The sequence below is a fragment of the Malaclemys terrapin genome, chromosome 20, assembly GCF_027887155.1.
Source record: "Malaclemys terrapin pileata isolate rMalTer1 chromosome 20, rMalTer1.hap1, whole genome shotgun sequence".
NCBI classification, from domain to species: domain Eukaryota; kingdom Metazoa; phylum Chordata; order Testudines; family Emydidae; genus Malaclemys; species Malaclemys terrapin.
In genome coordinates, this window is record NC_071524.1 from 17,619,537 (window position 1) to 17,645,929 (window position 26,393).

At 68.2% G+C, this 26,393-nt stretch overlaps 1 protein-coding gene across 1 annotated transcript; it reads right to left on the reverse strand.

Moving 5' to 3' along the window:
* Positions 1 to 26,295, reverse strand: AXL (AXL receptor tyrosine kinase). The gene is made up of 20 exons (XM_054010193.1): positions 25,700 to 26,295; positions 20,613 to 20,811; positions 19,321 to 19,421; positions 16,840 to 17,022; positions 13,843 to 13,923; positions 13,450 to 13,565; positions 12,165 to 12,360; positions 11,425 to 11,564; positions 10,785 to 10,923; positions 9,980 to 10,006; positions 9,488 to 9,620; positions 9,125 to 9,216; positions 8,464 to 8,559; positions 6,011 to 6,088; positions 5,692 to 5,784; positions 4,642 to 4,763; positions 4,387 to 4,496; positions 3,016 to 3,175; positions 1,410 to 1,546; positions 1 to 659 (listed from the first exon to the last, which is right to left on the reverse strand). Exons 1-20 carry the CDS (start codon positions 25,770 to 25,772, stop codon positions 302 to 304), a joined length of 2,634 nt encoding a protein of 877 aa, XP_053866168.1. The 5' UTR covers positions 25,773 to 26,295; the 3' UTR covers positions 1 to 301.
* Between the last annotated feature and the right edge of the window lie 98 nt (positions 26,296 to 26,393).

Below are 26,393 nucleotides of genomic sequence, written 5' to 3' on the forward strand. Positions count from 1 at the left end.
GGGGCCCAGGATCGGGGGGGGGGTCAGACAGGAAATCGGGGGCAGGGCCCAGGATCGGGGGGATCATAGAGGAGATGGGGGTGGGGCGCAGGGTCAGTGGGGGGGTCAGACAGGAGATGGGGGCGGGGCCCAGGGTCAGTGGGGGGGTCAGACAGGAGATGGGGGCGGGGCCCAGGGTCAGTGGGGGGGTCAGACAGGAGATGGGGGCAGCTGGTAGAGGGAGGCTCTCGGCCCACCCTAGCAGGCTGCCCAGCCCTGCCAGCGAGACGGGGATCGGGGCCCCCTGGGGATCAGCCCCCCCTCAGGCCCCCTCCTCGGTGGCGGCGCAGGGCGCGGGGGAGGCGGGGGGGTCGCCCGTCCACCGGCCGCTCTCGGGGGGGGCGGGACACAGGACGTAGCGTCCCGCCCCCTCGGCCCGGTGCACCTGGGCCACCACAGCCCCCTTTGGGAGCAGCTGCTCCTTGGCCGGCGGCTCGGGGCCCAGCCCCCCCACAGCGCCCCGCTCCGCCCCCCCGTCCTCCATGTTGACGTAGAGGATCTCGTCGGGGCCCTGGGCAGGCGGGAGGCTCCACAGCGTCTTCTCCAGCGCCCCGTGCAGCTCCTCGAAGCTGGGGCGCTCCTTGGGGTGCAGGGCCCAGCAGCTGGTCATCAGCTGGTACCTGGGGAGAGGGGCAGCGATCAATGGGGGCCACCTCTGCCCCACAGGCTACAGGGATGCGCCCTCTCTGGGGCGGGGCTGGTTATACGGGGTCCCCTCGCCCGACGCAGGGACGCAGACACTCTGGGGTGGGGCGTGGGGGGGGTTGGTTATACGGGGTCCCCTCGCCCGACGCAGACACCTCTGGGGTGGGGCGCGGGGGGGCATACAGCGATCCCCTGGCCGGGGCTGAGATGCAACTGGGAATGCCCGAGGGTGGGCATGGCATGCTGGAGGCAGGGCCCGGGGGAAGCCAGGGGTCCCGGGGGGTGGGAGGCAGGTCAGGGGGAAGCCGGGGGTCCCGGGGGTGGGGGGCAGGTCAGGGGGAAGCCGAGGGTCCCGGGGGGCAGGTCGGGGGAAGCCGGGGGTCCTGGGGGTCCCGGAGGGCAGGTCAGGGGGAAGCCGGGGGTCCCGGGGGGCAGGTCAGGGGAAGCCGAGGGTCCCGGGGGGCAGGTCGGGGGAAGCCGGGGGTCCCGGGGGGCAGGTCAGGGGAAGCCGGGGGTCCCGGGGGTCCCGGGGGGCAGGTCAGGGGGAAGCCGGGGGTCCCGGGGGGCAGGTCAGGGGAAGCCGGGTGTCCCGGAGGGCAGGTCAGGGGGAAGCCGGGGGGCCGGGGGGCAGGTCAGGGGGAAGCCGGGAGTCCCAGGGGGCAGGTCGGGGGAAGCCGGGGGTCCCGGGGGGCAGGTAGGGGGGAGCCGGGGTCCGGGGCCCTTACAGCCCGTCCAGGCAGTCGAGGGGCTGCTTGAGACGATGGCCCTGGCGCAGGTAGTCGTAGATCTCGCTGTTCTCCACGCCCGGGTACGGTGTCTGCCCCCGCGTGGCGATCTCCCACATCGTGACCCCAAACGACCACTGCAGGACGAGAGCGTCAGCACCGCATGGGCTGGGGGCAGGAGGGGCCGGTAGCCGGCAGGAGGGGCCGGTAGCCGCGTAGGAGGGGTCGGTAGCCAGCAGGAGGGGTCGGTAGCCGCGTAGGAGGGGTCGGTAGCCAGCAGGAGGGGTCGGTAGCCGGCAGGAGGGGCCGGTAGCCGCGCGGGAGGGCCGGTAGCCGGCAGGAGAGGTCGGTAGCCGCGCAGGAGGGGCCGGTAGCCGCGCAGGAGGGGCCGGTAGCCAGCAGGAGGGGCCGGTAGCCGCGTAGGAGGGGTCGGTAGCCGGCAGGAGGGGCCGGTAGCCGGCAGGAGGGGTCGGTAGCCCTGCAGGAGAGGTCGGTAGCCGCGCAGGAGGGGCCGGTAGCCTGCAGGAGGGCCGGTAGCCAGCAGGAGGGGTCGGTAGCCGCGCAGGAGGGGTCGGTAGCCAGCAGGAGGGGTCGGTAGCCGTGCAGGAGGGCCGGTAGCCGGCAGGAGGGGTCGGTAGCCGCGCAGGAGGGCCGGTAGCCGGCAGGAGGGGTCGGTAGCCGCGCAGGAGGGCCGGTAGCCGGCAGGAGGGGTCGGTAGCCGCGCAGGAGGGTCGGTAGCCGGCAGGAGGGGTCGGTAGCCACGCAGGAGGGTTGGTAGCCGGCAGGAGGGGTCGGTAGCCGCGCAGGAGGGGCCGGTAGCCGCGCAGGAGGGGTCGGTAGCCGCGCAGGAGAGGTCGGTAGCCGGCAGGAGGGTCGGTAGCCATGCAGGAGAGGTCGGTAGCCGGCAGGAGGGTCGGTAGCCGCGCGGGAGGGGTCGGTAGCCGGCAGGAGGGTCGGTAGCCGGCAGGAGGGGTCGGTAGCCGGCAGGAGGGGTCGGTAGCCGGCAGGAGGGTCGGTAGCCGTGCAGGAGGGCCGGTAGCCGGCAGGAGGGGTCGGTAGCCGTGCAGGAGGGGCCGGTAGCCGGCAGGAGGGGTCGGTAGCCGCGCAGGAGGGGCCGGTAGCCGGCAGGAGGGGCCGGTAGCCGGCAGGAGGGTCGGTAGCCGGCAGGAGGGTCGGTAGCCGTGCAGGAGGGCCGGTAGCCGCGCAGGAGGGGTCGGTAGCCGCGCAGGAGAGGTCGGTAGCCGGCAGGAGGGTCGGTAGCCATGCAGGAGAGGTCGGTAGCCGGCAGGAGGGTCGGTAGCCGCGCGGGAGGGGTCGGTAGCCGGCAGGAGGGTCGGTAGCCGGCAGGAGGGGTCGGTAGCCGGCAGGAGGGGTCGGTAGCCGGCAGGAGGGTCGGTAGCCGTGCAGGAGGGCCGGTAGCCGGCAGGAGGGGTCGGTAGCCGTGCAGGAGGGGCCGGTAGCCGGCAGGAGGGGTCGGTAGCCGCGCAGGAGGGGCCGGTAGCCGGCAGGAGGGTCGGTAGCCGGCAGGAGGGTCGGTAGCCGTGCAGGAGGGCCGGTAGCTGGCAGGAGGGGTCGGTAGCCGCGCCCACCCGCCCGCCGGGCTCACCACGTCGCTCTTGGTGGTGTAGACGCGGTCAGCCAGGCTCTCGATGGCGATCCACTTGACGGGCATCTTGGCGATGCGGCCCTGTCGGTAATAGTCGCCGTTGTAGATCTTCTTGGACAGGCCGAAGTCGGCCACGCAGACGTTCATGTTCTCGTTCAGCCTGCGACAGCACAGGGCCCGGTGAGGGGGGGACCGGGGGGTCGGGGGAGGAGGGGCAGGTCTGGGGGGGCAGGAGGGGGGAATGGGACCCTGGGGGGTCGGGGGAGGAGGGGCAGGTCTGGGGGGGCAGGAGGGGGGAATGGGACCCTGGGGGGTCGGGGGAGGAGGGGCAGGTCTGGGGGGGCAGGAGGGGGGAATGGGACCCTGGGGGGTCGGGGGAGGAGGGGCAGGTCTGGGGGGGCAGGAGGGGGGAATGGGACCCTGGGAGGGCAGGGGAAGGAGGGGCAGGCCAGGGGGGCAGGAGGGGGGGAATGGGACCCTGGTGGGGCCAGGGGGGGGCAGAGGAAGAGGGGAAGGCCGGGGGGGCAGGGGGAGGAGAGGCAGGCTGGTGGGGGCAGGAGGGGGCGAATGGGACCCTGGGGGGTGGGGGAGGAGGGACAGGCTGGGGGGGGCAGGAGAGGGGGAATGGGACCCTTTCGGGGGCAGAGGAGAATGGGCAGGCTGGGGGGGGGCAGGAGGGGTGGCTGGGACCCTGGGGGGGGGGCAGAGGAGGAGGGGCAGGCTGGTGGGGTGGGAGGAAGGGCTGGGACCCTGTGGGGGCCAGGGGAGGAGGGGCAGGCCGGGGAGGGCAGGAGGGGGGAATGGGACCCTGGGGGGCCGGGGGAGGAGGGGCAGGCCGGGGGGGGGCAGGAGGGGGAAATGGGACCCTGGGAGGCCGGGGGAGGAGGGGCAGGCCGGGGGGGGCAGGAGGCGGGAATGGGACCCTGGGGGGCCGGGGGAGGAGGGGCAGGCCGGGGGGGGCAGGAGGGGGGAATGGGACCCTGGGGGGCCGGGGGAGGAGGGGCAGGCTGGGGGGGGGCAGGAGGGGGGAATGGGACCCTGGGGGGCCGGGGGAGGAGGGGCAGGCCGGGGGGGGCAGGAGGGGGAATGGGACCCTGGGGGGCCGGGGGAGGAGGGGCAGGCCGGGGGGGGCAGGAGGGGGAATGGGACCCTGGGGGGCCGGGGGAGGAGGGGCAGGCCGGGGGGGGCAGGAGGGGGAATGGGACCCTGGGGGGCCAGGGGAGGAGGGGCAGGCCGGGGGGGGCAGGAGGGGGGAATGGGACCCTGGGGGGCCGGGGGAGGAGGGGCAGGCCGGGGGGGGGCAGGAGGGGGGCTGGGACCCTGGGGGGCCGGGGGAGGAGGGGCAGGCCGGGGGGGGTCCGTGTCTCTCACATGCAGTTGCGGGCGGCCAGGTCCCGGTGGATGAAGTTCCGGCTGCTGAGATAGTCCATCCCGCTGGCGATGTCGGCCATGAACCGCACCAGCGTCTGCGTGGGCAGGTACTGGGGGACAACAGCTGGTCAGTGCCTGGGCCGGGGGCTCTCCCCAAGCCGGGCCCCTGCTGCATCCCCCACGCGGCCGGAGGCGCTGGGGCCGGGGCGGCACTGGGGCCAGGTGGCGGCTGGAGCTGGGGTGGAGCACACTCACCAAGGGGCTGTCCCCGAGCCGGGAGTAGAGAAGGAAGCTGTGCAGGTCGCCGTGTTTCATGAAGGGCAGGATGACCACGGGCGAGGGGTAGCCCTCACTCTCCGTGCTCTGCAGACACACCCCTGCCGAGAGGGAGCCGAGCGGCCATGAGACCTGTCCCCTGGGGTCCCAGCCCCCCTGGGATCTCAGACCCCCTGGATACCCAGCCCCCCAGACTCCAGACTCCCCATGGATCTCAGCCCCCCAGATGGAACAGGGCCACCAAGACACCAGTCCAAAATGAAGGTGTGGGGTCTAGTGGTTACAGCAGGGGAGGGGGCTGTGAGCCAAGACTCCTGGGTTCTCTCCCTGGCTCGGGGAGGGGAGGGGAGGGGGTTAGAGCAGGGGGCTGGGAGCCAGGACTCCTGGGTTCCAGCTGGTGGGTGAGTCCCCTCCCCCGGATCGGTGGTCAGTTGCTCCGTGGGGCCAGAGGAGTGCAGTGACCTCCCATGGGTGTCACTAGGTGCATGTGGGTAGCACCTGGAGCCCCGGCTGAGCTCAGGGCCCCGTTGAGCCGGGCCCCGCATGGGCCCCGCGGGACGAGCTCCCGGCCTGGCCAGAAGCGCAGGCTCCGCTCTGTGGCCGGGCACCACGGCCTGGGTCGCCCGGGGGCACTGGTGGAGATGGGCCATGAACCCCAGGCCCTGTGCAGTCGAGGCGTGACGCGGTGAGGGAGGGAATCCAGCCGGGCGCACACAGCCTGTGCCAATTCCCTTGGCGGCTGTCCCAAGTTCCCGTCTCTCCCTCCCACATCTGCTTTCCCAGGGAAACCTCCCGCCCCTGGGGCCCTGGCCCCCCGACTTCCTCTCCGCTTTCCCAGGCCATCGCAGTGACATTCCCCCGTCCCGCCAGGGCCAGGCTGCAGCCACTCGCCCCCCCCAGGCCCAGCGTATGGGGCACCCCGCGCCTCCCGCTCCCCGTGACGGGGCCATGGGCCCTGCTACACCCCTCCCCGGGAAGCCCTGCCCCGTTAACCCTGTGGGTGCTGCGCCCAGGCGAGGGGGCTCTCACCCAGGAGCTTCATGACGTTGGGGTGGTCGAACTCCTTCATGCAGACGGCCTCGCTCAGGAAATCCTCCATCTCGCTGCGGGTGCAGATGGCGACTGCGGGGGACACGGGGTGTGTGTGTGATGCCAGAGCTGCGGGCACCGGGGCAGAGCCGCAGGGAAGGGGAGGGAGCAGAGGAAGGGACCCTGGGGAGGTGGCGGGGGCAGGAGGGGGGCCCATTAGGGGTGCAAGAGGAGAGGGGGTTCTGGGTGGAGGGGACCCTGGGAGGAGGGGGGGGTCCCAGGGTCTCGCCAGCCCCCCAGGTGCCAGCCAGACACTTACTCTTCATGGTCTTGACGGCCACCTTGAGGACGCTGTCGTCCTGGTTGAGCTGCCCTTCCATGACGGAGCCGAACTCGCCTGGGGAAGCCGGAGGCAGAGGGGCTGTGAGATCCCTGGCAGTGCGGGGGCTGGGACACACAGCATGGCCATTCCCCAGGCAGCCAGCAGGGGGCAGAAGCTTGTGCGCACACACACACACACACACACACACCCAGCAGAGCACAATGCACACACACCCAGCAGTGCACACAGCACGGCCATTCCCCAGGCAGCCAGCAGGGGCAGAAGCTTGTGTGCACACACACACACACACACACACACACAGCAGAGCACAATGCACACACACCCAGCAGTGCACACAGCACGGCCATTCCCCAGGCAGCCAGCAGGGGGCAGAAGCTTGTGTGCACACACACACACACACACACACACACACACACACACACCCAGCAGAGCACAATGCACACACACCCAGCAGTGCACACAGCACGGCCATTCCCCAGGCAGCCAGCAGGGGGCAGATGTTTGTGTGCACACACACACACACACACACACCCCAAGCAGAGCACAATGCACACACACCCAGCAGTGCACACAGCACGGCCATTCCCCAGGCAGCCAGCAGGAGGCAGCAGCTTGTGCACAGAGACGCACCCAGCAGAGCACAAACACACACGCACAGCAGTGCACATGCTCTCTCTCTCACACACACACACCCCCAGCAGAGCACAATGCACACACACCCAGCAGTGCACACAGCACGGCCATTCCCCAGGCAGCCAGCAGGAGGCAGCAGCTTGTGCACAGAGACGCACCCAGCAGAGCACAAACACACACGCACAGCAGTGCACATGCTCTCTCTCACACACACACACACACACACACCCAGCAGAGCACAATGCACACACACCCAGCAGTGCACACAGCATGGCCATTCCCCAGGCAGCCAGCAGAGGGCAGAAGCTTGTGTGCACACATACACACACACACACACACACACACACACACACACACACCCAGCAGAGCACAATGCACACACACCCAGCAGTGCACACAGCACGGCCATTCCCCAGGCAGCCAGCAGGGGGCAGAAGCTTGTGTGCACACACACACACACACACACACACACACACACACACACCCAGCAGAGCACAATGCACACACACCCAGCAGTGCACACAGCACGGCCATTCCCCAGGCAGCCAGCAGGGGGCAGAAGCTTGTGTGCACACACACACACCCACCCAGCAGAGCACAATGCACACACACCCAGCAGTGCACACAGCACGGCCATTCCCCAGGCAGCCAGCAGGGGGCAGAAGCTTGTGTGCACACACACACACACACACACACACACACACACCCAGCAGAGCACGATGCACACACACCCAGCAGTGCACACAGCACGGCCATTCCCCAGGCAGCTAGCAGGGGGCAGAAGTTTGTGTGCACACACACACACACACACCCCAAGCAGAGCACAATGCACACACACCCAGCAGTGCACACAGCACGGCCATTCCCCAGGCAGCCAGCAGGAGGCAGCAGCTTGTGCACAGAGACGCACCCAGCAGAGCACAAACACACACGCACAGCAGTGCACATGCTCTCTCTCTCTCACACACACACACACACCCCCAGCAGAGCACAATGCACACACACCCAGCAGTGCACACAGCACGGCCATTCCCCAGGCAGCCAGCAGGAGGCAGCAGCTTGTGCACAGAGACGCACCCAGCAGAGCACAAACACACACGCACAGCAGTGCACATGCTCTCTCTCACACACACACACACACACACACACACACACACACACACACACACACACCCCCAGCAGCAGCCAGGACTGATCCTGGCTGGGCCGGGCCGGGCGGGGGTGGCGGAACAGAGACCAGCTACACGCCCACCTGGGGGCCGCAGGGGCCCTGTCTCGGGGCGGGGGCCTGCACCTCGGTGGGGAAATTGACAGGCAGAGCCCCACTTCTACCAGCCCCAGCTGCTCCCCAGATCTCTGTCCTGACAGCAGGGGGCACCCCACTGCCCAATTCCCTGTGCCGACAGCAGGGGGGAAATGTGGCCGGACGGGTTACATCCGCTCCCTGGCGAGGGAGCAGCTTGGGAAATATCTCCCTGCCAAGCCGGGAGCTGGATGGGGCTGTGGAATCGGGCCGGGGCGGGGACTGGAAACACCAGGAGCGCTGGAGCCGCGAGCCAGGGGCTTTTCCAGCCGGGCTCGCAACTTTCCAAAGCTGGAGCTCCCTGGCCACGTCGGCGGCGCGAGGGGAACCTGGCCTGCAGCTCCCTGCGCTGGGAACACGCAGCCCCCAGCACCCCGCCTGCCTGGCTCCCTGGGCCGCATGGGGGGGAACCCGCCAACCCCAATGGATCCATCGGGGGTAGCAGATCCCACAATGCATTGCTGCCCTCCAGCATGGGGTGCAGGCCACCTACCTTCACCCAGGGTCTTCCCCAGGGCCACTTTGTGCCGATCCACCATCACGTCCCGCAGCTTCTCCTTCAGGTCCTCACTGATGCCCAGGCTGTTCACTGTGGCGCGAGGGCGGGGACAAGGGGTCAGGCTCCGGCGCAGTAACGATGGGGGCACAGACCCTGGCCGAGATCGGGGTCCATAGGGCGGGGCGCTGCCCAGAACCCGGCCGAGATCGGGGCCCCGTCACGCCAGGCGCTGCCCAGACCCCGGCCGAGATCGGGGCCCTGTCACGCCAGGCGCTGCCCAGACCCTGTCCGAGATTGGAGCCCCGTCATGCCGGGCGCTGCCCAGACCCCGGCCGAGATCGGGGCCCCCCGTCACGCCAGGCGCTGCCCAGACACCTCTCAGTCTGAATACCAGGGGGTGGAGGGGAACGAGGCCCAGAGAGGGCCAGGGACTGGCCCAGCGGCAGCCTGCCAGCCAGCAGCAAAACCAGGATGGGAACCCAGGTGTCTGGAGCCGCGTGGCACCCGAGTCTCTGGCCCCTGCTCTCTCGGGAGATGCCCGGAGTACAATGAGGCAGCCGGGACCCGCCTGGCCGGGGGCCGGCCCCAGGTTGACTGTCAGGTCCTGGGGAGTGGGGGGAGCCGTGGGCCGGGGCGTGGCGGGTGAGGTACTCACGCGTGGCCTCCATGGTCCTGCGGCTGTACGACTTGCGGACACGGTAATGTACCACCAGCTCACCCTGCTCCACTCGGGGCTCAAAGGCCTCCCTGTGTGGGGGGCGACAGCCAGTGAGAGAGACCCCCTGCCTGCAACATCCAGACCCCCAAGCGAGCCAGTCCCTGCCTTCGGGCTGGATGGGAGCCGGCGCCCGCTAGAGGGGACAGGCCGCTGCCCCATTCCCACCCCCGCTGAGCCAGCCAGTCCCCGCCCTGGGGCTGGATGGAAGCCGGCGCCCCCCAGAGGGGAAAGGCCCCTGCCCCATTCCCTGCCCCTTTCCCCACCGACCCACTCCCAGCCCCCGTACTGCCCTCCACTCACCCAAACCGCGTCTCCTTCTTGCGCAGCCGGGCCAGGACGAGGACGAAGAAGATGGCGAAGGCCACTGCCAGGCCCACGGCCAGGATCACGGCCCACCAGTGCCACGAGAAGGCGGGGGCCGCGTTCTCCCTCACTGCAGGGCCAAGGGGGAGGGTTAGCTGGGTGGAGGTGGGGGGGCGGGCAGCAGGGTGCTCTGTCGATGTGCCCCAGGCCCCCCCCAGCCCCGGGCACAGACCTGCCCGGGAACCAGGCTCCCCCTGGGCTCCCCAACCCCCCAGCTCCACCAGACCAACCCCAGCTCCCTGCAGGGGCGGGGCTGAGTCACGTGAGGGGCTGCACCCAAGGTGGGGAGAACTGGTCCGTCAGGTGCCTCCCCCCAGCGCTAGATCCCCACAGATCCCTGTGAGATCTGAACCCAAGGTCCTGCAGGACTGGGGGGCAGTGGGGTGGAGGGGGCGGAGGGGGCAGGGCAGAGGGGTGGGGGTTCCTCACCTTCCTGGGTCTGTGGGGCGAGCGGATCTGCAGAGCGGAGAGAGAAGAGAGGCGTCATTAGCCATGGGGCAGGCCAGGGACACATGTTCAGGGGCCAGTGCAGTGAGTCGCCCAACCAGCAGGTCCAGGGGCTTTTGAGCCCGAAATGGGACCTGGATCGGAACCGGCCTTGGTTCTGGGTTCGTGAGAAATCAAAACACTGCTGGTAGCAAGAAACTGCACCACACAGAACCATGGGACCCGGATCGGCACCGGGGGACAGTTCAGAACCACGGGACCCGGATCGGCGCCGGGGGACAGTACAGAACAACACGATCCGGATCGGCGCCGGGGGACAGTTCAGAACCACGGGACCCGGATCGGCGCCGGGGGACAGTACAGAACAACACGATCTGGATCGGCGCCGGGGGACACTTCAGAACAACACGATCCGGATCAGCGCCGGGGGACAGTTCAGAACAACACGATCTGGATCGGCGCCGGGGGACAGTTCAGAACAACACGATCTGGATCGGCGCCGGGGGACACTTCAGAACAACACGATCTGGATCGGCGCCGGGGGACACTTCAGAACAACACGATCCGGATCAGCGCCGGGGGACAGTTCAGAACAACACGATCCGGATCGGCACCAGGGGACAGTTCAGAACCACGGGACCCGGATCGGCACCAGGGGACAGTTCAGAACCACGGGACCCGGATCGGCACCAGGGGACAGTTCAGAACCACGGGATCCAGATCGGTGCCCCCCCCCCCCCCCCCCCCGCGGCCGGTCCCTCACCCGGCCCAGCCCCCCAGCACTCACAGGATGGGGAGACCACGACGGCGTCGCTCCAGGGCCCGTCCCCGGCGCTGGTGTACGACACCACCCGCACCGTCAGGTTCTGCACCTCCGAGACCAGCTCCAGGGTCTTCTCGGTGGTCAGCCCCACATCCACCACCACCTGCCACAGAGCGGGATTAGCCAGGGCTGGGACACTGGGCTTTCCCCTCTAGGGGGCACTGGCCCCACGGACTGGCTGGCTCAGGGGGGTGGGGAATGGGACACGGGGCCTGTCCCCTCTAGGGGGCACAAGCTCTGATCTGGCCCCAGGGCGGGGACTGGCTGGCTCAGGGGGGTGGGGAATGGGACACGGGGCCTGTCCCCTCTAGGGGGCACAAGCTCTGATCTGGCCCCAGGGCGGGGACTGGCTGGCTCAGGGGGGTGGGGAATGGGACACGGGGCCTGTCCCCTCTGGGGGGCACTGGCCCCGATCTGGCCCCAGGGCGGGGACTGGCTGGCTCAGGGGGGTGGGGAATGGGGCACGGGGCCTGTCCCCTCTAGAGGGCTCCAGCCCCAATCTGGCCCCAGCGTGGGGTGCTGGCTGGGGCAAGGGGGCCGGGATGGGGTAGGGGCTTAGCTTAGGGGGCGGGCAGGCTGGGGTCCCGGGGCGGGGCGAGCTCACCTCTGGTGAATCGGGGCTCTGATAGGCCAGCCTGTACCCACGCAGGATCCCGCCGAGTGGCCCACGTGGCGCCAGCCAGTGCACCATGGCCCAGCTGCCGTTCTGGAAGGCCGTGACGTTCTCCGGGGGGGCGCGGGGCGCTGTCGGGGGGCACAGACATGTCACCCGGGGGCTGCCCCTCTCCAGGCCCATCCCCTGGGGGGGCAGGGCCCTGCCCTGGAGCAGAACTCCCCCATGAGGCACTGGGGCAGCTGCGTTCCCAGGGGACCCCACATGCCAATTCCCCTCCCCCCCGTGGGAACAGAGCCCCCCCCCAGCCCTGCCCCCATGTTTGTCTTGGCATCGCGCAAAGCCCCGTATTGGAGCAAAACATTCCTGAGCCCAGCCCTGCCCGCCTCCGCCTCGACACTCAGAGCGGCCTTGGGGGGGCCAGGTTAGCACTCCCCCGGCTCCATCGTGTCCCAGCGGGGACCCGACTGAGCGAACCCAGGAATCCAGGCCCCTGGGGAACCGGGCACTTAGTCATGGGGATGCCACGTAATGAGTCAGCGATTGCCCAGCTGGCACCAGGGTGGCAGCACTGGGCAAGGTAGTTCAAAATGCGCTAACCACTAGACCCCACTCCCCTCCCAGAGCCGGGCCGAGAACCCAGGAGTCCTGGCACCCAGCCTCCCCTGCCCTAACTACTAGCCCCCACTCCCCTCCGCGCTCAGCCCCCTGGGCCTGTTGACACCCCTCACCCCCTTCCAGGGTCTCCATGGGCACCCAGTGGGTCCAGCGGGAGGCGCCGGCCGTGCTGCGACAGGCCACGCGGACGTGGTAGGAGGCGAAGGGCGCCAGCCCCTGGATGAGGTGGCGGAAGGGTGGCACGTTGAGGTTCTGGTTGTACATGGCCTCGGGGGGGACGGTGCTGAGGTCCTGGTCAGTGCGCACAGCCTGGAGGAGACAGCAGGGGCATTAGTGGGGGCGGGGCCCAGTCTGGGGTGCCCCCTCCCCTGCCTGCAAGGGTCCGGATCCCCCTTGCAAGCCACGGGGCGCCCCCAGGCCCCTGACCCCCATTCCTGGGGGAGCAGAGCTAGGCAACTCCAGGCTGCAGAGGAGGAGGCTCTTGCACCAGTGGGGCGACCCAGAGCCCCCCCAGACCTGGGCCACGATCTGCATTGGCTGCTGGGCCAGTCCTGACCCCCCAGCCCCAGGGCGGGGGAGGGAGGGAAGGTTTCTCAACTCCATCCCCATTGCACGGGGCGGAAGAGCGGCGGGGGGGGGGTGTGTCAACGGTCCCCCCATGGAAACTCCCTTCGCCTCCCGAGTTTCGTTTTCCTGGGCGCAGCGGGTTGGGCAGCAGACACAGCCGGGGGGACAGCGGTCACGGTCGGGTGGGGGGCAGTCACAGCCTGCCGCAGGGGCAGGGGGACGGGACGTCCGGGCTCCGGGGAAAGCAGAAGTGGGAAGCCGGATTCTTTCATAAAACCCAAATCCGGGCACTCAGCAACTTGCACTTCCCCTTTCTCAGCAGGGCGGGGGGGCACAGGAAATGGGGGGCCGGCTGCCCCCCCCGGTCACCCCCCCCCACCTGCTTAACCCTGTGTGACCACTCCCTTCCCTGCCAGGGATATTCACCCCCATAACATCCCCCCAACCCCCTCAGGGCCCCGATCCCCATGGACCAGCCCCCCGTGTGCTCAGGGCCCCGATCCCCACGGACCAGCCCCCCGTGTGCTCAGCCCCCCCATCCCGTGTGCTCAGGGCTCCGATCCCCACGGACCTGCCCCCCGTGTGCTCAGACCCCCCATCCCGTGTGCTCAGGGCCCCGATCCCCACGGACCAGCCCCCCGTGTGCTCATGGCCCCGATCCCGTGTGCTCAGGGCCCCGATCCCCACGGACCAGCCCCCTGTGTGCTCAGCCCCCCCATCCCATGTGCTCAGGGCCCCGATCCCCACGGACCAGCCCCCCGTGTGCTCAGCCCCCCCATCCCGTGTGCTCAGGGCCCTGATCCCCATGGACCAGCCCCCGACCGAGCGTACCTGGACGGTGCAGATGCTGAGGGGCGATGCCCCGCTGGCCCCCGGCTCCCAGCCAACCTCCAGGGTGTTCTCGCCGCGCGTCACCAGCACCAGGCCCCTCGGCCGCTGGGGGACCACTGCGGGAGGGAAACGGGGGAGGGCTCAGGGGCTGCCCCAGCCTGCGCCCCCCCGTCACCCCATATCCGTGCTCCAGGGCGTACCGGCTGGACAAGGGGGTGCTATCCTGAGGGACCCTCTGTGGGCTCAGGGGGGAGTTGGGGCAGGAGCTTGCCCCCCCCCCAAGCAACCTGGAGTGCGCCCTCCCCCAGTGCAGTAGGGAGCCCAGCAGCTGCCAATCAGCTGCGGGTTCCCGGGGCCCGATCCACAGGGCGGGGCAGGGCCTGGCCCCCTCACCTGTCACGGCCGCGGTCCGGGAGGTGGCCACACCCTTGGCATTGTGGGCTTCACAGGAGAACGAGGCGCTTCTGTTCAGACCTGGAAGGGGCAAGGCAGGGGGAGGGGATGAGAGCATGGGGCAAGGGGACCAGGCTACCCCCCCAGTGCCCCTCACCCCCGACCCACAGTCCCCCGCCCCCCGGTACTCCTCACCCCCGTCCCGCAGCCCCCCGCCCCCCGGTGCCCCTCACCCCCACCCTGCAGCCCCCCGGTGCCCCTCACCCCCGACCCACAGCCCCCCGCCACCCTGGTGCCCCTCACCCCCGCCCCGCAGCCCCCCGGTGCCCCTCACCCCCGACCCACAGCCCCCCGCCACCCTGGTGCCCCTCACCCCCGCCCCGCAGCCCCCCGGTGCCCCTCACCCCCGACCCGCAGCCCCCCCCCCGCCCCCGCTGACCCCTGCCCCACTCTCTGGGCCCAGCCCCTTCCCCCTTTCCTGGCCGGGTCTGGCCGGGCGAGGGGGCGTCAGTGCCAGGCGTTCCCATCCCTCCCCGTTCCCAGCGCCGGCTCCCGTCCCCCAAGGTCATGGCGCCTCCAGCTTATCAGGGCGTCCCCCGCAGGGACCAGGCGCGGGGGGTGCTGGGTCTTCAGCCAAGGCCACAGTGCTCTGGAGGCCGGGACGGGCCACTGGCAGGGAGTGGCTGTGGTGCAAATTCCCAGTCCTCCCCCAAATCCCTGCTCCTCTGCCTAGCCTGGGGCACGGTGCAGGGATGGGAGGGGGTCCCAGGCAGGGGGCAGGACGGGGGGCAGGGCAGCAAGGCGTGTGTCTGTCCACGCTGTGCTCCAGGAACTCAGCCGGCGCCTGCCCGGGGCGTCAGAGCGAGCGGAACCAGCTTCCCGCAGGCCCCAGCCTGGCAGTGCCCCCCTCCTCCCCCGGCACATCTGGGGCCCAGGCTCCCGCCCAGCCGGCCTGGCCAGGCTGGTATGTCAGTCCCCAGCTCCCGCCATGTGGTGGCATTTCCGGGTCTGGCTCCCCGGCCGCAGCCCCACGGCAGGAACCTCAGACAGGGCTGGGGGCTGGACTGAGGGGGGTGGGCAGCCAGGACTCCTGGGTTCCTCCCCCAGCTTGGGGAGGGGAGTGGGGTCTGGAGGTTAGAGCAGCGGGGGGAGGCTGGGAGCCAGGACTCCTGGGTTCTCTCCTGCCTCATAAGGGGGTCCAGCTCAGGAGAGATGCAGCCAGTGGAAGGCCTGAGGTGAAGGCCTGACACCTGGGTGAGGGGCTGTGCTGACCCCCCCTCCCCCAGCACTCCTGCCGCAGCCTGGATCCCAGCCCAGAACCAGCGGCCGGGCTGCGGCTGGCAGGGGCGGGGGGACAAGGCGGCTGGACTATCGCCCCCAGCCCCCACGTGCCATGCAATGGACCTCGCTGGCCACGCCGGGCCCTGTGGTGGCACCAGCCGGAGCCCTGACCCACCAGCACTGCACCTGATGCCGCTGCACCCCCCAACACTGGTGCTCCAGAGCCCCCCATCCCCCATCTCAGCCCCTCTCCTGTCCCTCCCCCGCCAGCCTGACTCACACCCCAGTCACCTCCGGCATCTGCTGCCCGTTCCCCCAGCCTGAGTCAGCAGCCAGGCTGGCCACGTCCGTGGGGGCGGGGGGACAGGCGCTGTCACAGCCTGGGACTGCTCGGCCAATGGGGCACCCTCCCTGGTCCTGATCCGAAGGGGGGACCCTCCCCCACAGGCGAGACGAGACCTGCCCCATGCAGCTCGACCAGTGTGGATGGGGCAACCCCCGACATCGCCCAGCTCCCCGAAGTCCCTCGGGCGCTGGATCCGGCCAAATGGGTCACAAGGAAAAATTCCCGGTTTTGGGTCAAAACGTCTTTTGTTTCAACATGCAGCTAACCAGCCTGGGCTCCACCCCGCCTAGTGGTTAGAGCAGGGGGCTGGGAGCCAGGACTCCTGGGTTCTCTCCCTGGCTGAGAGAGGGGAGTTGGGGCTAGTGGGTTTTGGGGGTAGGGGGAACTGGGAAGCAGAACTATGTGACCATGGGGATGCTGCTTCAGTGCTCTGTGCCTCGGTTTCCCCTGTAATGAGCGACACCCCGTATAAAGGTTTCAGAGGGGAGCCGTGTTTGTCTGTATCAGCAAAACCAAGGAGGATCCTTGTGGCACCTCAGAGACTAGCGAACCCACTTCAGCGGCTGCCCGGAGTGGAGCATAGAGGCACGTATGGGGGGGCCGCTAACAAGGCAATTCAGTGAAGGTGCAAGTGGCCTATTCTCAGCAGTTGACGGGACGGGGTGAATACCGAGGGAGGGGAAATCGCTCCGTAGCGCTGACGAGGCCAATGCAATCAAGGTGGCCCATTGCCAGCAGTTGACAGCGGGTCACCCCCGCTGCCCCCCTTGGTACGGCACCTCCCATCCTTTCGTGGATTTGGACCTGCCCCTGTGTGCTCCGCTCCGGGCAGCCGCTGAGGTGGGTTCAGCCCACGAGAGCTGAGGCCCAAACCCATTCCCAAGGATGCCGGTCGTTCCTACCCTGTCTAAAGGCCCCGCGCGCTGCACGGGGACAAGTCCTGCTGACACAGCAAGCGCCAGCCGCTGACTCTGCGATAAACCCCCTGCGGCCGCCAGCTCTGCCCAGCAGCAACCCTACAATAACAGAGCGGCCGCCGTCCCCCCACCCCCGCCCCGGGGAACCAGCCGTCGCCAGTGACTGATGCCACCCTCCACACAGGCGACACAAGGGGCCGCGGGCCGGAGACAAGCGGCCTATTGAGAGCGGGGCCGGGGAGGGGGCAGCGAGGGCCCCCCCGAATGGAGATGGAGGCCAGTGCATGCCTCTGCTGGTTGCTCCCCCCACCCCCGCCTCTGCCTCCTTCCCCCTCCCCCCCCAGGACTCCTCTGCTCTCTAGAGCCCAAAGTGGGGGGGCTCTGCCCTCTGGCCCCCATCCCCAGCAGGAACCCCACGCCCTGCCCCCAAGGGGACACCTCCCCCGCACTCACCGCTCACGGCCAGCACGGAGGGCGCCCGTGCCATGGGGTCCACCAGGGAGTTGAGGGGGGCCCCGTCTTGCAGCCAGATGACCCGCACTGGTTCGGGGGGGCCCTGGGCGCTGCAGCTCAGGTTGAAGGGGGTGTCAGCTGCCACCTCCAGGTCCTGGGGCTCCTCGGAGAAGAAGGGCAGACCTGGGGGAGGGCAGAGCTGCATTCAGACTAGTCCATCGTCCAGGGCTCCGCCCATACTGAGCATCGCCCCCACTTGGACGGGTACTGGGGGGCTCCCAGGTGCTGGGGCATCTCTAGCTGCCCTCTCCCCACGCTGCCCTACACAGAGTCCCCAGAGCAGTGGGGTTGGGTGTTAGCACCCCGTCAAGATACCGGCGCCGCTCGCCAGCAACGGGCGCAGGCTCCCTGCAGACCCAGGCAGCGTCGCTCACACTCAGGGCAGCTCCCCCCGCCCAGCGACGGGCGCAGGCTCCCTGCAGACTCAGGCAGCGTCGCTCACACTCAGGGCAGCTCCCCCCCCCCCAGCGACGGGCGCAGGCTCCCTGCAGACCCAGGCAGCGTCGCTCACACTCAGGGCAGCTCCCCCCCCCCCCAGCGACGGGCGCAGGCTCCCTGCAGACCCAGGCAGCGTCGCTCACACTCAGGGCAGTTCCCCCCCCCCAGCGACGGGCGCAGGCTCCCTGCAGACCCAGGCAGCGTCGCTCACACTCAGGGCAGCTCCCCCCCCCCCCCCCAGCGACGGGCGCAGGCTCCCTGCAGACCCAGGCAGCGTCGCTCACACTCAGGGCAGCTCCCCCCCCCAGCGACGGGCGCAGGCTCCCTGCAGACCCAGGCAGCGTCGCTCACACTCAGGGCAGCTCCCCCCCCCCAGCGACGGGCGCAGGCTCCCTGCAGACCCAGGCAGCGTCGCTCACACTCAGGGCAGCTCCCCCCCCCAGCGACGGGCGCAGGCTCCCTGCAGACCCAGGCAGCGTCGCTCACACTCAGGGCAGCTCCCCCCCCCCCAGCGACGGGCGCAGGCTCCCTGCAGACCCAGGCAGCGTCGCTCACACTCAGGGCAGCTCCCCCCCCCCCCCCAGCGACGGGCGCAGGCTCCCTGCAGACCCAGGCAGCGTCGCTCACACTCAGGGCAGCTCCCCCCCCCCCAGCGACGGGCGCAGGCTCCCTGCAGACCCAGGCAGCGTCGCTCACACTCAGGGCAGCTCCCCCCCCCCCAGCGACGGGCGCAGGCTCCCTGCAGACCCAGGCAGCGTCGCTCACACTCAGGGCAGCTCCCCCCCCCCCCCAGCGACGGGCGCAGGCTCCCTGCAGACCCAGGCAGCGTCGCTCACACTCAGGGCAGCTCCCCCCCCCAGCGACGGGCGCAGGCTCCCTGCAGACCCAGGCAGCGTCGCTCACACTCAGGGCAGCTCCCCCCCCCCCAGCGACGGGCGCAGGCTCCCTGCAGACCCAGGCAGCGTCGCTCACACTCGGGGCAGCTCCCCCCCCCCCCCAGCGACGGGCGCAGGCTCCCTGCAGACCCAGGCAGCGTCGCTCAGACTCAGGGCAGCTCCCCCCCCCCCCCAGCGACGGGCGCAGGCTCCCTGCAGACCCAGGCAGCGTCGCTCACACTCAGGGCAGCTCCCCCCCCCCCAGCGATGGGCGCAGGCTCCCTGCAGACCCAGGCAGCGTCGCTCAGACTCAGGGCAGCTCCCCCCCCCCCAGCGACGGGCGCAGGCTCCCTGCAGACCCAGGCAGCGTCGCTCACACTCAGGGCAGCTCCCCCCCCCCCCAGCGACGGGCGCAGGCTCCCTGCAGACCCAGGCAGCGTCGCTCACACTCAGGGCAGCTCCCCCCCCCCCAGCGACGGGCGCAGGCTCCCTGCAGACCCAGGCAGCGTCGCTCACACTCAGGGCAGCTCCCCCCCCCAGCGACGGGCGCAGGCTCCCTGCAGACCCAGGCAGCGTCGCTCACACTCAGGGCAGCTCCCCCCCCCCCCCAGCGACGGGCGCAGGCTCCCTGCAGACCCAGGCAGCGTCGCTCACACTCAGGGCAGCTCCCCCCCCCCAGCGACGGGCGCAGGCTCCCTGCAGACCCAGGCAGCGTCGCTCACACTCAGGGCAGCTCCCCCCCCCCCCCAGCGATGGGCGCAGGCTCCCTGCAGACCCAGGCAGCGTCGCTCACACTCAGGGCAGCCCCCCCCCAGCGACGGGCGCAGGCTCCCTGCAGACCCAGGCAGCGTCGCTCACACTCAGGGCAGCTCCCCCCCCCCAGCGACGGGCGCAGGCTCCCTGCAGACCCAGGCAGCGTCGCTCACACTCAGGGCAGCTCCCCCCCCCCAGCGACGGGCGCAGGCTCCCTGCAGACCCAGGCAGCGTCGCTGCATTCCCCTTTATTTAGACACCGGCCTGAGCCCCATGCCGGGCCCCCTGGCGTGGTGCCCGGGGCAGGATCAGGGCTGTGCATGCCCCACCCCTGCGCTGGCACAGGGACACTCACCTTCCAGCTCCAGGTGGGCGGCGTCGGACAGAACCTCTTCCCCGTTCACCCACATGACGCACTGGTAGCTGCCCGCGTCTGAGAGCTGCACGGACGGGATGCTGCGGGGCAGAGAGGGAGCGTGAGCAGGGTGGGCCCCGCCGCTCTCCCCCGGACAGGGGCATGGCCATGGGCAGGGGTGGGGGACAGGTGGGTGCTTGGGGCTGCCCACCTAAGGCAAATAATTATTATTGAGGGGATATAATGGGCTCCATGATGGGGGGGTCCCCCAATATGACCCCCCAACCCTTCCTCTGCCCCTCTCCCAGCCCCCTCCTCTCCCCAACGGGGCCAACACAGGGGCCTCTGTGGGCAGCCAGATCAGAGCGACAGGCCACCAGCCCCGTACCCCCGGCTACCCAGATCAGAGCAACGGGCCACCAGCACCATCCCCCCGGCTACCCAGATCAGAGCAACGGGCCACCAGCACCATCCCCCTGGCTACCCAGATCAGAGCAACGGGCCACCAGCCCCGTACCCCCGGCTACCCAGATCAGAGCAACGGGCCACCAGCACCATCCCCCCGGCTACCCAGATCAGAGCAACGGGCCACCAGCCCCGTACCCCTGGCTACCCAGATCAGAGCAACGGGCCACCAGCCCCGTCCCCCCCGGCTACCCAGATCAGAGCGACAGGCCACCAGCCCCGTACCCCCGGCTACCCAGATCAGAGCAACGGGCCACCAGCACCATCCCCCCGGCTACCCAGATCAGAGCAACGGGCCACCAGCACCATCCCCCTGGCTACCCAGATCAGAGCAACGGGCCACCAGCCCCGTACCCCCGGCTACCCAGATCAGAGCAACGGGCCACCAGCACCATCCCCCCGGCTACCCAGATCAGAGCAACGGGCCACCAGCACCATCCCCCCGGCTACCCAGATCAGAGCAACGGGCCACCAGCCCCGTACCCCTGGCTACCCAGATCAGAGCAACGGGCCACCAGCCCCGTCCCCCCCGGCTACCCAGATCAGAGCAACGGGCCACCAGCCCCGTCCCCCCCGGCTACCCAGATCAGAGCAACGGGCCACCAGCCCCGTGTCCCCCGGCTACCCAGATCAGAGCAACGGGCCACCAGCCCCGTGTCCCCGTCCCTCCCACCCCAGGGGAGACCAATAGGCCCATCTGACCCAGGATCCCGGCTCCTCCCTTACCGGGCCACGCAGCCGCCCTGTGTGCCGACACCGGGAGGAGGCAGGGGGGACCCTGCCTGGTCCCCAGGAGCTGTTGTGCTCCCCGCCAGGCCCCTGCTCACCTGAGCTCGCTGATGGCCAGCCAGACCTTGTCGTTTATGGGCATCTGCATCTGGTTGCTGTCGGCCAGTTCCAGCACCTGCCCGTCCCGCAGCCAGCTGATCTCAGGCAGCTCCTGGCTCAGCTGCACGGCGCAGCGCAGCCGCACATCCTTGCCCAGGGACGAGGTCTGGTTTGAGGGGTTCTCCAGGAAGTGCAGCTCTGCGGGTGGGGGGGGGGATGCGATGAAGGAGTCCAGCACCAGAGGCTGCCCCCCAGAATCCCCTGGGTATGGGAGCAGCTGCACCTCAGGTTCCCTGGATCTCTGTATAAACAGCCCCCGCGCCCCACCCCAGAGGTGGCTGCATCTGAGCTCCAGGCGAGGGATCTGGGGATAACCAGCCCCCGCACCCCACCCCAGAGGTGGCTGCACTTTAGCTGCAGGAGAGGGATCCGGGGATAACCAGCCCCTGCACCCCACCCCAGAGGTGGCTGCATCTGAGCTCCAGGAGAGGGATCCCTGTATAAACAGCCCCCGTCCCCACCTCAGAAGCAGCCGCATCTCTGCTGGGCGAGGGATCCCTGTGTATACCTACATCCCCGCGACGTAACTCATCGTGAGCTCCTGGGCCAGCGTTTGATACGGTACCGCATGAGGAATTATTGGTTACATTGGAAAAGATGGGGATCGATATGAAAAGCCAGAGGTGGATAAGGAACTGGTTAAAGGGGAGACTGCAGCGGGTCATACTGAAAGGTGAACTGTCAGGTTGGAGGGAGGTCACCAGTGGAGTTCCTCAAGGTTCGGTTTTGGGTCCGATTTTATTTAATCTATTTATTACTGACCTCAGAACAAAATGTAGGAGTTGGCTGATAAAGTTTGCGGATGACACAAAGTTGGGAGGTATTGCCAATTCAGAAAAGGATCGAGATATCCTGCAGGGAGATTTGGATGACCTTGTAAACTGGAGTAATAGTAATAGGATGAAATTTAATAGTGAGAAGTGTAAGGTTATGCATTTAGGGATGACTAACAAGAATTTTAGTTATAAGCTGGGGATGCATCGGTTGGAAGTAACGGAAGAGGAGAAGGACCTCGGAGTCCTGGTTGATCGCAGGATGACTATGAGTCGACAATGTGACGTGGCCGTGAAAAAAGCTAATGCGGTCCTGGGATGCATTAGGCGAGGTATTCCTAGTAGGGATAAGGAGGTGCTGGTTCCGATATACAAGGCACTGGTGAGACCTCATTTGGAGTACTGTGTGCAGTTCTGGTCTCCCATGTATAAAAAGGATGAACTCAAACTGGAACGGGTGCAGAGAAGGGCCACTAGGATGATCCGAGGAATGGAAAACCTGTCATATGAAAGGAGACTCAAGGAGCTCGGTTTGTTTACCTTAACCAAAAGAAGGCTGAGGGGGGATATGATTGCTCTCTTTAAATATATCAGAGGGATAAATACCAGGGAGGGAGAGGAATTATTTCAGCTTAGTACTAATGTGGACATGAGAACAAATGGATATAAACTGGCCGTCGGGAAGTTTAGGCTTGAAATTAGACGAAGGTTTCTGACCGTCAGAGGGGTGAAATATTGGAACAGCCTTCCGAGGGAAACAGTAGGGGCGAAAGACCTCTCTGGCTTTAAGATTAAGCTTGATAAGATTATGGAGGGGATGGTTTGATGGGATAACGTGATTTTAGTCAATAGGTCAATAACGTGCCATCGCTGGTAATTAGTAACAATGGTCAATGATGGGATATTAAAAGTTACTACAGAGAACTTTTTCCAAAGGGTCTGGCTAGAGAATCTTGCCCGCATGCTTGGGGTTCAGCTGATCGCCATATTTGGGGTCGGGAAGGAATTTTCCTCCAGGGTAGATTGGCAGAGGCCCTGGAGGTTTTTCGCCTTCCTCCGCAGCATGGGGCAGGGGTCGCTTGCTGGAGGAGTCTCTGCGACTTGAAGTCTTTAAATCATGATTTGGGGACTTCAACAGCTGAGTCAAGGGAGAGAATTATTCCGGGAGTGGGTGGGTCGGCTTTTGTGGCCCGCATCATGTGGGAGGTCAGACTAGATGATCATAATGGTCCCTTCTGACCTTAAAGTCTATGAGTCTATGAGTTTATCAGCCCCAAAGATCTAGAGACAGACAGAGGCTGGTTTTCACCCAGAGCCGGCCCATGGGCTGGGGTTCGAGGGGACGTCCCTCCTGACCCCTGGGGCTCTGGCCCTGAAGCATGCGACTGGCTGCACCTGGTGGGAGTGGATCCAGGGAGGCTCATCCCAAGGGCCCTGCTCTCTGGTGTGTTGGGTAAGGGGGAGCAGGGTTCGGAGCCTGTCCTGGTTTGACACCCTGCGGCCTGGGCTGGGGGGCAGGGGGACCCCCAGGACAGCAGCCCCTTGTCGTTCCAGCCCCGCCCCCCAGGAGGTGCTTGGCTGGCACAGCGCCGAGGGAATGCATGAGCCGGCATTACGTGGGAGGGGCCTGCCTCGTGTTGGGCGAGCTGGCAGCCACTGGCGGATGGGGTGGGCACGGCCACCCCCAGGCCTGCACCTGAATGCTTGCGCACAGCAGAGGGCTGGGAATCAGGACACCTGGGTTCCATCCTTGGCTTGGCCACTGACTCTCTGCATTGCTTGGATAGTCCCTGCCCGCCCCTCTGTGCCTCGGTTTCCCCAGCGGCCAAATGACAGATGATTATTCTGCAGCCCCCTCGAGTAGGGACCTTCCCAGATCCCCCGCCCCCCCTTGGGCCATTTAACCCTTCAAGGGGAGCCACATTCCAGGGCGTGGGAAGCAGAAGGGACTTGGCAAGGGCCCCGCTCCTCACTCTGGGGGCTTGTGGGTCACAACAGCAGCCTGAGAGCTCTGCACAGCCCCCCCCCCCCCCGCCCCCAGCTGTGTGTCTCAGCCAGAGGCACCCAGCCTGCAGCATGACACTCCCGCCCCCCTCCCTCTGTTGTGGTTCAAAACTATTTATTTCCTCTTTCATTTCTCAACTCCGAGCTTCCGGCGGAGGGGCCGGGGCCAGGCCCCCCCCGGCGGCCGTTCCCAGCACGTCCCGGCCGGCTGCAGCGATCTGAGGGCCTGGGACTCACCCCCGAGAGCCTAGCTGGGCTCAGATTGGGGGCTGGGCAGAGGCTCCGGGGAGGGCTGGGTTAGTGGTGAAGGGGCTGTGGAAACCTGCATTCAAATCTCAGCTCTGCCACTGCTGCCCTGGGGGACCTAGGGTCAGTCCCTGCATCTCTCTGAGAAATGCCCTTCTCTGGACTGGTCAACTGGGAGCTCGTCGGGGCAGGGCCCGTGTCTCTGGGCAGCACCCGGCACGACGGGGCCCTGATCTCGGTGAGGGTCTGGGCAGTGCCCGGCCCGACGGGGGGCCCTGATCTCAGTTGGGATCTGGGCAGTGCCCGGTGCGACGGGGCCCTGATCTCGGTCGGGGTCTGGGCAGCACCCGGTGTGACGGGGCCCTGATCTCGGTGAGGGTCTGGGCAGTGCCCGGCCCGACGGGGGGCCCTGATCTCGGTTGGGATCTGGGCAGCGCCTGGTGCGACGGGGCCCTGATCTCGGTTGGGGTCTGGGCAGCGCCCGGCGCGACGGGGCCCTGATCTCGGCTGGGGTCTGGGCAGCGCCCGGCGCGACGGGGCCCTGATCTCGGCTGGGGACTGGGCAGCGCCTGGCAGCAGGGACTGTATAACAAACAGCGAGTGTCCCAGCACAAGACATTTCTCAAGGTCAATGTGGTGCTGAAATGCACCCACCTCTGGGGAGGAGTTCCCAGCCACAGGGACAGTTACTGCAGGGGAGATGGAGAGGGATGTGCAGAGCCCTGGCATGGCATGGAGACCCGCAGCCCCAACCCACAGCCCCCTGCCTCTGCGCCCCCCTCCCTGTTCATGTTACCCCCCGCCCCTGAGCCTACAGATCCCCCCCAGCTGTGCCCAGGAGGAAAGGCCCCCGGACGCCTGGGTTCAGGGCGGGGGCTGTACAGGCCGGCCTGGCTGGCGGTAACCAGTCCCAGATGTCTGGCCCCGATCGGCAGGGCGGGCTCCTCAGCTGCTCTGGGTCCCTTCGGGCAGCCCTGCCCTGGGAGCGCTGGTCCCTGGCCCCCGGCCACTGGCTGAGTGGAGCTGCAGGTGCAAAACTCTCCCAGCCAGGAGGCACCATGCGTGGCTTGCACAGCACACCCAGCCCTGCCCCCCAGCGCCCCTCAGCCCTGCCCCCCAGCCCTGCCAGTGCCCCCCAGCCCTGACCCGCAGCCCCCTGGGTTCCAGCCCTGACCCCCAGCCCTGCCCCCAGCTCTGCCAATCTGCCAATGTCCCTCTGCCCCGACCTGCACCCCCCTGTTATCCCAGCCCTGGGGGCTCGGAGAGTGGTGGTTCTCCATCCTGACCCGCTGTCCCCCAGCTTGGCCAGTGCCCCTCACGCCCGACCCGCAGCCCCCTGCCATCCCAGCCCCGCCGGGCTCTGAACAGGTCCCTGTCCCGCAGCCCCCTGCCATCTGCAACCCTCCTCACTGTGGGCTCTGGGCACCTCCCCAAGCGCACAGGGAGTTTGAGAGCAGGTCCTGGAGTCTGACCTCCTCTCCCCGCAGCCCACCCTACACCCACGGGAGATTTACCCTTCCCGAGCCCGTCCGGGAGCCTTAACCCAAATGGGGAAACCGAGGCGCAGTGGGGGTGAAGGGACTTGGCCAGGGTCACACGGGGAGTCTGTGGCAGCGTCAGGATTTGAACCCAGGTCTCCCATAGGCCCAGGCCTCTGCCCTACCCTCCAGGACCCAGCTGCCTCTGCGTGCAGTGGGGCACAGGGGCACAGACGGCCCCGATCCTGTGGGTTGGCTCTGCCCTACTTGCCGCGGGAGGCCCAGGGAGGCAGCAGGACAGCCAGGGGTTGGACCCAGGTGTCCTGAGCTCCAGCCCAGGCCCCTCCAGAAGGATTTCAAAGGCTGCCACCAAGCGTTGGGTCCCTGCCTCCCGGGGAGGGAGAGCCAGACTGGCCAGTGTGACTTTCTTGGGGGCCCGACTGCCTTAAAAGGGTCGGATTTGCACAGCGCCTGGCACAGCCTGGAAGCCAGGCCTCTGCGGAGGGGTTCAGGGTGGGTACTCACCCGAGTGGGCAGCGCCCGTGCCCATCCAGCAGGCCACCAGCACGCACAGGAGGGAGCTGCGGGCCTTGCCCATGTTCTACAAACCAAAACAAGCCGTCGGCTCCGGTTTCCCCCCAAATCACCAGCTCCTGGAATTGAGTTGGGGGGCCGGGGAGGTGGGGGCCAGAGCCAGGAGCCCTGCCCTGAAGGGAACAGCCCGGGTTGGGAACTGTCCCAGGGCCGGAATTGGTCCAGGCGGGTCCCGAATCAGCGCTGGCTCCACACGGCGGATCCGTGCCTCGAAGGCTGGAAACAAATTCCTCCTTCCTCGACTGGGCCAGACCAGCGCAAGCCCCCAAACAGAGCTGGCTCCAGTTCTCTTCCTCGGCCGAGCTAGTGGGTTCCACTCTCTGCTGCGCCCCCCTGCTCAGCCTTCCTTCGCGGTGCCCGCACCTGACTCCCCGCTTCTCTCATCCGCCCGCCCGGCGCCTGGGTTCCCAATCCAGTCCAACCCCAGCGCGAGAGCGAGCGAGTGCCTGGCCCCTTCCCAGCCCTCTGGCTTCTCTCCTTCCAGGGCCAGGGCCAGAACCAGGGCTGTTACGCTTCCCTCCCCGCCTGGCTCCCCACCCACCCACGCTGCCTGGCTGAAACTTGGCTGGGCCCGAAAGGAGAAGGGGGCAGGGCTGCTGTCCCCAGCACTGGGGTGAATGGTTGG